The sequence below is a fragment of the Echinops telfairi genome, unplaced genomic scaffold (assembly GCF_000313985.2).
Source record: "Echinops telfairi isolate 266 unplaced genomic scaffold, ASM31398v2 ScPeMD7_7424;HRSCAF=8462, whole genome shotgun sequence".
Classification (NCBI taxonomy): Eukaryota; Metazoa; Chordata; class Mammalia; order Afrosoricida; family Tenrecidae; genus Echinops; species Echinops telfairi.
In genome coordinates this window covers 87149399-87163192 of record NW_022111324.1, presented here as the reverse complement: position 1 = coordinate 87163192, position 13794 = coordinate 87149399, and the positions used below count along the sequence as shown (strand labels likewise).

The 13794-nt window shown below is 44.1% G+C and overlaps 1 protein-coding gene across 1 annotated transcript in view; it reads left to right on the top strand.

Annotated features, from left to right (window-relative positions):
* The window catches only part of CAPN9 (calpain 9), a 65507-nt gene that overhangs the window by 11068 nt on the left and 40645 nt on the right, over positions 1 to 13794 (top strand). Inside the window, exons 6-11 of the mRNA XM_013007120.2 lie at positions 786 to 869; positions 3382 to 3467; positions 7395 to 7472; positions 9815 to 9975; positions 10961 to 11118; positions 11281 to 11489. Of these exons, the coding sequence (XP_012862574.1) occupies positions 786 to 869; positions 3382 to 3467; positions 7395 to 7472; positions 9815 to 9975; positions 10961 to 11118; positions 11281 to 11489 (776 nt within the window). The remainder of the gene's footprint in view (positions 1 to 785; positions 870 to 3381; positions 3468 to 7394; positions 7473 to 9814; positions 9976 to 10960; positions 11119 to 11280; positions 11490 to 13794) is intronic.

Sequence of the window (13794 nt, the reverse complement as noted above, 5' to 3'; positions counted from 1 at the left end):
CCCCAGACGCTATATCCCCTGATAGCCGGGCACCATCAGCTTTCTTCACCACATTTGCTTATTCACCCTCTTTGTCTTCAGCGGCTGTGTCGGGAAGGCGAGCATCATAGAATGCCAATTTACTAGAAGAAAGCACTCTTGTGTTGAGGGAGTACTTGAGTGGAGGCGGTTGGGTTTATTTTCACAGAAATGGAGTCATACACTTTTTCTGAAGTGTGTTTTTTTCACTTAATATATAATGAAAAATATATTAATTGATATAAATGTATCTGCATTTTTAATTTTAGGCATACAAATATACATATTTGTGTCTATATCATCTATTTGTAATTTAAAAAAAATTTTAATCTCAAGTTTTCTACTTCCTCTTGGATTAATTTTGGGAATTTATTCATTGCTAACAAAATGTCAATTTCCCTTGCATTTTCAAATTTTTGACCTAGCACCGCATATAATATTGTCGTATGCTTTTATAATCCCTTTAGTATAGATGAGTATATCTACTCTCTCATACGAGCTAGATGATACAGTTTTCTGCTGGGGACAAAATGAAAGGCGGTGCTATACTTGAGTTTGAGCTGGAAAGGAGGGTCTTCACACGGAGGGGAGGAAGTCAGACTTTTCTGTGTCTCACTGCTGGCCGTCTGCAGAGCTTGTCTAGCCTGGTTCTGTCCTCATCTGTCCACAAGGTCCTCATTAAGGAAGCAGAGCAAGAGGGAGGGGAGTGTGGTGGGCCCAGACACACAGCAGGCAATATGTCCAATGTTGCTCTTTCTGTATTTTAGACCAGAAATGCTGCGGAATCAGAAGCTCGGACACCTTTTGGTCTTATTAAAGGCCATGCCTATACCATCACAGGGATTGACCAGGTAGGAGTTGAAGACCCTTGTTGCCAGAAACCCAGGATGGGCACAATAACACCAGTCCCTTATATTGGTTTAGATTTTTATGCCTATTTAGTTACCTTGTGCTTCATGCATTCATCACAATGGAAATGGCTCTCTCAGAGAATGTTGCATCTTAGGGAGGTAGGCTGGGGTACCACACAGCAAAACATCCAGGGTCAAATTTTTGAGCAGGTATGGAAGCTGTTCTTGTTTCTTTTCTCCCATGAATCTACATCAGTCCCATTCTCCACAGCTGTAGTCCAGGGTGTAACTAATACCTGGGGGCATCGAGGAGCACACAGCACCACCCCAACTTGGGAAAGAGAGAGGGAGGAAGAGATGACAGACGGTGATGGGCCAAGGGCTGCCCTCTCAGAAAAGAAGTCAGCAACTCCCAACTCTGCTTCTGCCCCTCTGAGCCTCTCACAGACAAGTCAGGAATGTGATGTGTAAAGAAGGCAGGCCAATCGGTCTCCTGCTTTTGCCTAAATTTTTAGGAATGCATGTCGATGAGTCAGGAAGGCAGGAGGAAGAAGAGAAGCTCTTGTTCTTCCTTCTCATTGAAGTTTCTGGCAAAAACCAAAGATGAAATTTCTTTAGAGGTTCCTTAGGAATTTCAGTGCTATGGTGTGTTAGACAGGGTTCTCTAGAGAGACAAAACCAGGACATTTATGATTAGATAGATAGATACAGCATGAAGGAATATAACAGCTAATTAGTCCACACAGTTGTGCAGAGGGATCAGTTCATCTCACTTCTGTGGAACAGTTAATATGCTGGATGTCCTTCAACTCACAAGTAATGCTGGGTCCAAGGTCAAGGAAGCAGACAGCTGAGTCTTCCCTATGGCAATGCAGGCAAGCCAGCAGTCCGGCAGCAGGCAGCAATCAGCAGGGCGGGTCACCAACAGTCAGCAAGACAACAGGATCCAACAGTCCCAAGCTCAAGTGATGTACACACCAGCAGTGTGGCAAAGCAGGTCTCGAAGGAACCTCAAGCCTCTAGCCACATGATCCATGGGTTGTCAGTACCACAGAAAGTGTAGCTCACAAAATGAGACAGAGAACTAGCAGCCACATGCTGGTCTAATCACCAGAGAGCAAGAGAGAGCAAGGTGGGGCTTGCCCAGCCATTTATCTCTTTGCCCTTCAATCAAACTGCAACCTTATTAATCCCACATGTTCCTATTGGCCATGTTGGCACAATAAACCTACCTATCACATGTGGTCATCCTTCTCTGATCATACAACCCTTTCTGCCCTCTCCCCGGGGCAGGCATGTGGATTTTTCTATGAGCTCTTCTTCATGCTGCTCCAAGTACAACAGAAAGATCCCATCAGCTCAGTGCAGTTGCTTCAGCTTTCTTTCTCTTTACCTCCAAGACACTTATTCTGAATGTTTCCAATCTGTGACCCTCTTAGATGGCGAAGCATAAGCCCTGGCTGCAACTCTGGAGTAATAGCTGACCTGAACTATTTATACAAATTAAAAATACAATTTTCTGTCAAATGTATGAAGGATAAAGTGTTCTGATCAGCTATCATTCCACTATCTTCTCACCAAAATCTTTCTAAAATAACATGACCCTCTTGCCTGCTCCAGGATAGACAATTAAGCACATTACAGCCTTTTCTGTACTGTTCAGGGCCCTGCATGTTTTGGGATTGCCATATGAACAGCAGGTCACACATGGCACCTGATCCACTTGCTGGCAAGTCGACTCCAACTCTTGGCAATTCCATGTGCACCCACGTGGTTTTCAATGGCTGACTTTCAATTCTTTCAATGGCTCGTTTTCAGTGGCTGATCTTCAATTCTTTCTATCCAGACACCTCTACGTGGACTTGAATACTCAACCTACGCACATAATCTGTCTTCAGCAGGCAGGAACTCCTTGATACTTGAAAGGGAGAATGTTGGAATTAATGAAGTTGTAGAAATAATTCTTATTTATTGTTATTTAAATTACCAGCATGTACTGAGATTCTGATCATTTATCTGTGCATAGGATGCTAAGGGTGGAAGAAAATATAGTAATAGCTCCATGAACATTTTTAAAATGACATTCTTTACCACATGTATGAAAAACACTGAAAAAATAAGTCCTTGTCCCATCTCCAAGGAGATCCCAGTCAAGAAAAAAGCCCTTATATGTTGGAAGATTCATGTGGACAAAATTCTGGTTAACTAAAATTTAATGTTATTTCCCAGATGCAGCATTCTGGGTGGCTTATATAAAATCATTTGTGAAGCTCATAATTATGTTCGATAAGAATTAGAAAATCCCGAGAGCTGGTTTAGAATTGATAAGTTTTTCATACTTTTGCCTCTGAGATGATTAAGTGAAGTTGTAGAGACTGCAGTGTTTGAACCAAGAGATTCATGGTAGAGCCTGGCTTCCCTTGTGATGACTGCCCTAGGGTACATGTGGGAACATAACCAAGACTTTACTGCAGTAATCACACCACATCTCTCTAATGCTCTGCCTTTCCAGGTAAACTTCAAAGGCCAAAACATCGAGCTCATCAGAGTCCGGAATCCTTGGGGCCAGGTCGAGTGGAATGGGCCATGGAGTGACAAGTCAGTAACCTTGCCCCGTCTCCACTGCTCCTTGGGCATGAGGGTTGGGGCTGGTTCTGTGCAAACATGTGAAGGAGGAGCAGTCTGCCTGCAGTTCTCCTCTGGCTCTTAATCAGGTCCTTCTTATCTCTGGGGTGACCTGACTTCCCCTCTTTCAGCCCTGAGGTGTGCTTCTGTCAAATTGAATTCTCAAGAAAAGCTCTTATAAGAACACTTTAACTTTTCATCTAATTGTATTTGTCATATCCCATAGGGATATTTAATATGCTATGTTCTATCTATGATTGTGAAAGGTTTTGTATCCTTTTACATTGTGAGTAACTCCAGAAAGCAGTGTACACACATACATCTTTGGATGCAAGTTGGGGGTGTGTGGGGTTGAGCATGTGTGTGTGCATGAATGTATATGTGTGTAAGTGTGTTTTCAGTGGGGTCGGATAGGGTGGCAGTGAGGATGGGATGTGGAGACTCTTGAAGCATTGATGAACTGGCTGCAATCGAGTCCTCTCTAACGGTGACTGATGGTTGGCCAGGGGTACAGTGGCACAGCAAAGAACGAGAGGAAGTACAGCAGGGAATTTATCCTGTCACATGGCACTTATTTACGTGGCCCCAATTACACTCACTTCTCATTTATTGACACGATTGGTTCCAAAGATCATATCATTATATGTAAATTGACGTTATCCAAAAGTAGAGGATGATCACAACAGATCACAACTGGAGGATGACTATATCATTGCATAACTGCCGGACCACTGAGAAGCATGGCCCAGCCAAGTTGACACATAACCTTAACTATCATGACGAGCGATGCTCTTACCTCGAACCTCGGTGTTCTTTACTGACAGACATATGCCATGAATACTCTAAAAATGTGGACAGTAGATTTATTTACTATTGTCATAAATGTGCGCTGTCAAATAGTAAGATAGCTAATACATGAGGAAAGGGGGCATGAAGGTCTGCTTTTCCTGCGGCTCCTGGTCTTTTAGTCTCAGTCAGAAGGGATGTCTTAATCTCTCCTTTTGTATAGGAGGTATGGTTTACCATTTAAATGAAAGCCTGGGAATGTCTAGGCATGCCTGTGACAGTGACTGCCCTGGGCTGTCTCTCCTCACTCCTTTCTCCTCTGAGCCAGGCTCTCTGGTGCTTTGGGCTCTCAGAAGTCCTTCCCTGTCCACTCTCCTGGCAGGTTCTTTAAGACCATGAAGCAAGCCTAGAACATGAGTGAAACTGAGCCAGGACCAACCTGGGTCCATACAATGCTATGAGGTCACCCAGCAAGCATTTGTCCTGGCTTTATCAGGCAGGTTCCAGCATTGGGATGGAGCTTGCTTGTTCACCTGGACCCCGCTCTTTTCCCATCCTCCCTTTCCTGCTTCCAGGTATCTACTTGCTTAGAACAAAGGGCATTGAATGGAGACCAACATTAAAGTAGTTGAGGTTGGTTGTCGGGGGAATACCAGCCCCTAACAACTATCACGGGTTTGTAAGCACAACTGTGTGGTTTTATAATATATAAATATATATATGATATATATATATAAAGATTATATATAGTAAAGTCATAGAAGATAGGAGAGAGAGTAAAATAAAGGAGTCAGACACATTTCATGGTAGCATGCTCATCTCACCCTCTCTTGATGGTCCACGTGGAGGTGCGAGAGGAAGGGGACAGGAGAGAGAGAGTGATTGATTTCTAACCGAGGCTTATATATCTTTGGGGACGTGCAAGCCCCCTGATTACAGGTAACGACTCACAGGAAGGGGTCGTACCATAGGCAATACAGCAATGGAAGGGGGATGATCTAGGGTTGTACACGCTATAGGAAAAGGAGGGATTCGGGGTACACATGTGACAAGATGGGCGGATCCTAGATTCATGATGGCAGCCTAACCTTGGTTGTCCTTGAGCTGGAGACTTGATTTATTCTGAGCCCTTCAGGGAAAGTAATCCACTGTCCTTAACAGCTGGGAGTGAGGCCCACCTATGGTGGACCAGACAGTAGTCTGATTGCTCTGGATGGCTGGTGCCTTCAGGGGGATAACTTGGCAATCATTTACCCTTAGTTGCAAGCAGTGTCCTTGGTCTGACATATATTTGGGGGAGACAAGTTGGGGAACAGCCTTTTTATATCCCCAAGTTGGTCAAAATTAAGAAAGACCTGTAGTGTTCCCTGGTTTAAACAAAGCAATTATACAAAAGAAAGGCTATATTTTTCCTTTCCCGGGCGAATATATAGAAATAGAAATAAAGGTGTATTTTTCCCGGAATAAAATTCATTTTCCCCTCACACTCAGCAGCCAGATGTAGTAAGACTAAGTCTCCAGGCTGACCGTTCAGCTTGGCCACACTCCTTAGACCTTAAGAACAGAGTTCAAGACACCGCATAGCCTACCAGGCAGAAAGTCTTTTCATGTGAGCCTCTCACAAAGTAAACCAAACCAAACTCACTGCCATCAAACCAATACTGACTCATAGCAACCCCCTGTAGGTTTCTGAGACTGTAACCATTTTCAGGGGTAGAATTACCAGTCTTTATCTCATGGAACTACTACTGATGGTTTCGAACTGCCAACCCTGCGGATCACGGCCCAACAAGTCACCACCACTACACCACCAGGGCTCTTATCTCTTCGAAAGTAAGGGCTTTTAATTTTACTCTTCTTGCTCTGGCCCCGGTGACGTGGAGAGATGGCCTCCTGAGCCCTTCACCTGAATCTCCTGCTCCTCCTCTCTGAAACTAATTCAGGGTCTAGAGCATGTGGAAGACGAGCCGTGGCGACATAGTGGTTATGTGTTGGGCCACTAACGGCAGGGCCAGCAGTTCAAAACTACCAGCCACTCCAAGGAAGAAAGATGGGCTTCCTACTCCTGTTAAGACTTACAGTCTTGGAAACTCACAGAGAGCAGTTCTACCCTGCCTATAGGGTTGCTACGAGTTGGGATCAACTCAATGGCATATGCAGAGGTGTGGGGGTGGGAGTGCATAGAGGTGGGGGAGAGAGGGAGAAGTAACCACCTCAATTAGAACTTGGTAGGAAATAAGCCAGTTGCTGACTCCTGGTGATCCTTATATGTCGGTGTAGAACTAGGTTCCATGGGATTTTTCGGTGCATGATGTTCAGAAGTAGGTCATCAGGCCTTTCTTCTAAGGCACATCTTGGAGGATTGAAACGTTCAGCCTTTCCGTTAATAACTGACCAGATCCTCGCGTGCACCACCCAGGGATTTCATAACATGAGGGTGTCATTGCTTAATTTGAACTGTACAAGAAGCTATAGAGCCATAGGAAACCTAGTTCTGAACTTGGAATCACAACTGCCAAGTTGGAGGGATAACTGAAGGCCCTTCACTAGCTCTTCCCTATGAACATATCACTTCATCTGCCCAAAAGTCCTCAACCGTAGAGTGGACGCATCTACTTCATAGAACTGTGAGCTGAGTTCATAATGATGCCACACATATAGAGATACGTTGTACCTAGCGTACAAAGCATGGACACATCTAAGGTACTGCACTATACTCTCAAAGTATCCGTTTATACACTAAGAAGGGCGGTCACTTGGTTTATTCCACAACCAAGAGCAAAAAAGAGTCGATGGTAGTCAAGGGACTAACGTCAAACAACTGAGATACTCATTCCACTAACCTTTTGATGTTCTACTGTCACCATGATGTCCTCTGTGGGGCCTTCAAGTGGTGTTTGCCTCAGCACTGAACTGCTGACTATGTGAGGACCGAGGACCAGCCAGGTTCTATGTGCCTTGCACATTCCTGGGACTCAGAGAATAGTCACTGAGCAGGACAAGTTCACACAGAACAAATGTGCATCTTGGCTCCTCTCCCTCTGGGATCAGGGTTGCTTGCACGGCTGCTCATTCACAGTCATCTCCCTCAATGCTGACTTTGTTTGCTCGTAGTGCTCTTGAGTGGCATTCTGTTGGCCCGGCTGTGGAAAAGCGCCTCTGTCATGCTGCTCTGGACGATGGGGAATTCTGGTACAGTACTTGTCTTTCTTTTCATCAATAGCATGCAAGGTATAAATGTCACAAACCTTTTCAAAAAGTCAGACACACACCTCTCAAACCCCTTATACCCATCTGTCTACCTTGCCTAAAATTTCGTCCCCTCAATCATATTGAGTCCCCTCAATCCCTGAGTTAGGGCAATCCAAAAAAGCACAGGCGTGGGGAAGAGCCTCTGGTCCCAACCCAGCATCTCCCGTTTGAGTTATTGATCTCCAGGTGGCTTCGAGGGCACGCAGTCCTGCTGCTCACCACGTCGATGCCTCCATGCTCAACCTCATGACAGGGACCTTTGGAGTGCTACTTTGATATCAGCTAAAAGAAGGAAGGAAGCATTTCTAATCTAGTCTTTTCATTGGGCTGAACCCCTTTGTTTAACTGAACAGTTTTAGTGGGTCTTTGTCTCTGGAAGTTTTTTGGTTCTGTTTTCCTTTCTCTTATGTCTTGACTTTTGAGGTCCACAGACAACGGACTCTTCCAATCCTCCAAGACCATGAATTCTTCATTTCTGGTCCCGTTTTGGTTCATGCTCTCAAGAGCAGTCCATTTTTGCCTAAGTTCATCTCTTTCCTGTAACACCTTGTTAAAAACAAGAAGCAAAACCTAGGATACACCAGTATTCTGGCATTTTCTACGCTTTCCCCTTAGAACACAAACACCGTTAGCATTTGTTCTGTCTTGGGTTTTTCAGGCAAAATGATAAAATATTTTGTCACTGTGCAGTGTAGCATGTCCAAGCTTCGGTATTTCCTTGGGGCGTTCTGCTCAACTGCTAAGCTGATCTTACATATTTTAGAACTTTGCTGTGGCCGCTCCAGACTGCAAGCTACCAGTGATTTCGGGTAACAATGTCTATTGCTGTAAGTAATAGACACTAAGAATAAAAGGCAAGTGTGGGGAAGCTCTTATTCTGCCCAGGGCCATTTGCATATTTATAATTTCCTGCAAGGACCATACAAAATAATCATCTTAAAATGTTAGCCTGTTATATTTGGTCAAACATTTCATTAACTCACCCTGATGGGTGGCTGGAACTGCTTCTCTGTGGTGAGATGTGTGATGTTAGCTAGTATGGATGATTTCTCTGGCTTTATATGGCCCGAGGGCTGGATAATCCCCACTCCTGATATAAAGAATTTAACACAATAAATTTATTTCTCTTTTTTTTAATTAAAAAAAAATCATTTTATTGGGGGCTCATACAACTCATCACAATCCATCCATCCATTGTGTAAAGTACATTTGTACATTCATTGCCCTCATCATTCTCAAAACATCTGCTCTCCACTTAAGCCCCTGGCATCAGCTCCTCATTTTCCCCTTCCTCCCCCTCCCTCTCCCTCATGAGCCCTTGATAATTTATAAATTGTTTATTTTGTTCTGTGTCAGCCTTACTGACCTGCTTAGAGTTCTTTGAGCACATCACAAACATTCTGCCTCAGGACCTTGCTGCCCATCTGACTAGAAATCTCTGTCCCCATAGAGCTGTTTGTCTACTCCCTTATGCTTTAGTTCTCCATTGAAAAGTCACCCTATCAGTAATGCCTTTCCTTGCCCCCTGTGTGAGGCTGGGTTGTCCAGAGAGAACAAAATCAGTGACACTCGTATATGTATAAGAAAGAACTTTATCTCAAGAAGTAACTATATATCAAGAAGACATCCCAGCTCCGTCCAACTCAAGTCCATGGGTCTAAAGCTAGCTGGAGTCCTCTTCAGACTCATGGTGCTGCAGGATGCTGCTGCAGAAAAGGGAAGCAGAAGCAGGAAGATCACAGGCCAATGGGTGCGGAGTTGTGTGGATCCAAGGTCAATGGATCTACCGGGCGCCACAGCTTTCAGGATCAGCTGCTTACATAGAGCTACCCTGGGTGGCAAACACAGAATGCAAGCAGCAAGGGGCAAGGTGAAAAGCGATATATAGAGAGGTTCCTGGTGTCTCGTTTATTAAAAGGCCACACCCGCAAGGAGGCATCATCAGGCTGTGACCTGATTGGTAGGTTGGATTCCATCCTTACACTTTCATTCAAGGACAGATTGACATAAATTCTAACTACCACAATAACGTAAATGAATGCCTCAAATCTACATTCCATTCTTTTGCCTTAATTTATTTTTTCTCTGTAATACTGATCATATACAGCTAGCCTCTATTTTTACCTTTGCTCCCGTGTGTATTTTCTGTCTCCCCACCCTTGAGTGTAATCTCTATGCGGACAGACATTTGATACTATCTATCTATAGATGGTTACATGAATGAATGAATCCTGTCATCACTATTATCCTCCCCCATGTTGTTTTCCTCCACTTTCTTGCAGGATGTCATTTAAGGACTTCAAGGCCCATTTTGACAAGGTGGAGATTTGCAACCTCACTCCCGATGCCCTAGATGATAATGCTTTCCATAAATGGGAAGTGACAGTCCACCAAGGAAGCTGGGTTCGGGGCTCCACTGCTGGGGGTTGCCGCAATTTCCTGGGTTGGTAGGCACCTCTCCCTCTCTGTGCCAGTCACAAGTGTCCAGTCCAATCAGGACCAGGCCCATAGGGAAACCCAGAGACAGAATATTTGGGGAATGGCTGGGAAAAGAAAGTTGTAGTGATATCAAAGGACGTTAGATAAGAATTGCTTAGGAAAACTCCCTTATTTTATCACTTGTGCTGTTATCTATTATAAGTAATGGAAAAAATAGCCCACATCAGTTTATCAACAAAGAATATTAATTGGATGACATAATCGAAAGTTCAGGGAAGTAGGTAGGCTTAGGCACAGTTCTATCAAGGCTCTGGCGCCATGTGTTTGCAATGATCTATTCTGCTCGATTCCCAATGCTAGTTCCTTGGGGTGGCTTTTCTTTATAATAGAAGTGCTGCCAGTGGCATCAGGACTACCTGAGCTCTTATGTCTATGCACAGAAGTCATCGAACAAAGTCTTCAACTTCCATCTAATTTCCAATATAGGTGGGGGATGCATGGGCGGATTGACTTTATTCCAATTCTCTGTGGCAAGTGCAAACCAATCAGAGTTCACCCTTAGAGTTCAGGCTTACTCAAATTGCATGCCATTTAACAGTGGAATGGTTGCTGAGCGACCAAATGCAGATCCACTACACTCTTTTGCAATGCCAAAAGATGGAGCAAACTGTAACGCATTATATCCAAAAGAAAATCTTTTTAAAAGCTATATAGGAAATAGCCTACACAGAAGAAGGATGCGGAAATCAAAGGCAAAACAAATTGTTTTCTCAGAGAGAAAAGAAATGCTCTCAGGCTTGGGGAGATGTAGTAGGAGGTAGCGTGTGTGTGTGTGTGTGTGTGTGTGTGTGTGTGTGTGTAGATGTAGTGGGAGGTAGCGTGTGTGTGTGTGTGTGTGTGTGTATTATTGTCTTTCATATTTTTGGGTTTTTGGTTTGTATTGTTTTATTTTAAGGAAGGGAAGATAATTTATCTCTTTCAAATGGCAGACACCTTCTGGACCAACCCACAGATCAAGCTGTCCTTGAATGAGAAGGACGAAGGGCAGGAGGAGTGCACTTTCCTGGTCGCCCTGATGCAGAAAGATCGAAGGAAACTCAAGAGATTTGGGGCCAACGTGCTCACCATCGGCTATGCCATTTACCAAGTACGTGGGGGCCAAACTGCCCTTCCTACTCCACCATCCAAGTGTCAAGTCTACATTTCTCTTTGGCACTCTTGAGTCTCAATGGCTAGTCATCAAATTGTCCAAAACTTAAGACCAGGAGCCCTTGCTAGCGTGACCCACTCTCTTGCTTTCTCATTGCAGAGTCCTGGCAAGGATGAACATCTGAACAAAGACTTCTTCAAGTATCATGCCTCGCAGGCCAGAAGCAAAACATTCGTTAACCTGAGAGAAGTCTCGGACCGGTTCCAACTGCCCCCTGGGGAGTACATCCTGATTCCCAGCACATTCGAGCCACACCAGGAAGCTGATTTTTGCCTGAGAATCTTTTCAGAGAAAAAAGCCATTATTCAGTGAGTACTAGATTTGACAGCCCCTTTTCCTATGGTGGCTCGTTCACATAGCAGACACCAAGAGATGGATGCTGTGGCCCCCTTCTTCCCTTGCTCACGGTCCACCTGGGACGCCAGGCTGCAGAGTTTCTTCTCCTATTTCCAAAACGTGTTCCTTTCTATATTAACTTGGCTCCTCCCTCCCTCCCTCAAACAAACCAGAAAAAGTTGCTCCCCCGCTATTCCCAGAATCATGATCACTGGGCACTCAGGTGAAGTCCTTTTGTCCAAACCCTATTACCCTGAAGCGTCTGGGATGGTAACCACATTTTGAAATACTCATTTCTGTGCACCATTGTGCACACATGACATTCTGCCACCTTTTCCTAGCAGTGTTTTTGCAAATTGTTTGTGTCGATTGCTTCTATATAAAAGACTTCCCATTATTGCCCAGTCACCATTGGTTGCTCTGTGACCAAGAGAGAAAGGGGTCAAGACACAGGCATCCATTTATCTTCCCAATGGAGGGATTCTAAAGATCGCAGAGAGTGGGAAAATGTACCTTCTGCATGTAAGCTAGACACCTCCCACTGAAGGACTGTTAAAAAGACAGAAGCCATGGTGGACCATGGTCTGCTCTTTTGTTCTGTTTTTACCTTTTATTTTGCGGGTTGAAATGCGTTGGTGGTATCTACTGAGAAGACTTCAAATTACAGTCTACAGCTTGGGTTCCCCAGAGTGAGCCAAAATATGCTTCTTTCTCTTGTACTGAATTGAAGTACGAAAGCCTTGTTTTTCTTTGTTTTTCAAATTCTTCTGGAGGATTGTTCTCCAGCCTTGCCTCAGAAACTACTGCACACGCTGGATTAGTTTCCCAGAAAAGCATGCATTTCCCATGAAAGTGCCACAGGGATCCATGCCGTTTGTCACGTCTTGTGAGTAAGAGCCAGAGCAAGCCTTCTCTGCCCATTCAAACACCGTGGTGCCCGTCCTCTTTGTGGGTTGAGGTCAGAGCCTCATGTGGCCTGTACTCCGTGCTTGCTGTGACCAAGATCCCTGAGTCTGCCTGAGTATTAGGCGTAAGTATTGGCTCTATAGTTCAGGAACAGGTGATCCACATTAAGCTGCTTCATTGATTTTGCTTTCCTGAGAGGGCCCAAACAAAAGACATTTCTGAATGGGTTTTCTAGCGTGTGTCCAGTGTGTGGGGAAAGAGGCCTATCCTGGCTCAGTCTTGCTTTTAGTTGTCATCAAGTCAGCTCTGGCTGGTGACCATTCCAGGTACCACAGAATACAGTACTGCTCAGTCCTGTATAATCATGATTATGATTGCTATGCCCATTGGTATGAGTCCACTATTGACGCCACTCTATAGTTTGAGTGTTTTTCAACCTAGGGAGCGCCTTTCCTAGCATTCGCTCAGACAGTGTTCGGTTGTGATCCATAAGGTTTCTTAGTTAATTTTCAGAAGTAAATCTCCAGGACTTTCTTCCTCTTGTGACTTAGAATGAAAGTTCTGCTGAAACCTCTCCACCATGAATTAGACTGTTGATATTTAAAGTTCTGATCTATAACTTCCAGATGCAGAGCAACACACAAGTACTGATTTATAACTTCCAGAATCAGAGCAACACACAGTGTGACAAACTGATTGTCTGGTGGTAGACTCGAATCTTTTTAAAAAATCGTTTCATTGGGGGCTCATACAGCTCTTATCACAATCCATACATGCATCCATTGTGTCAAGCACATTTGCACATTTGTTGTCCTCATCATTCTCAAAGCATTTTCTTTCTACTTAAACCCTTGGTATCGGGCCCTCGTTTTTTCCCTCCCTCCCCCATGAACCCTTGATAATTTATAATTTTTTTTCACGTCTTACACTGACCAATGTCTCCCTTCTCTCATTTCTTTGTTGTCCATCCCCCTGGGAGGGGATTATATGTACATCATTGTGATTGGTTTCCCCTTTCTCTTCCCACCTTACCTTTACCCTCCTGGTATCACTACTCTCATTAGTAGTCCTGAGAGGTTTATCTGTCCTGGATTCCCTGTGTTTCCAGCTCTTATCCGTAGCCATGTACATGCTCTGGTCTGCCCAGATTTGTAAGGTAGAATTGGGGTCATGATAGGGAGGTGAGAGGAAGCATTAAATAACTAGAGGAAAGTTGTATGTTTTGTTTTGTTTTTTTCTTTTTTATAAATGTGGGGGGTTTTTTTGTTTTGTTTTTTTTTCTTTTTTTATTTTTAACATTTTATTAGGGGCTCATACAACTGTTATCCCAATCCATACACACATCCATTGTGTAAAGCGCATTTGTACATC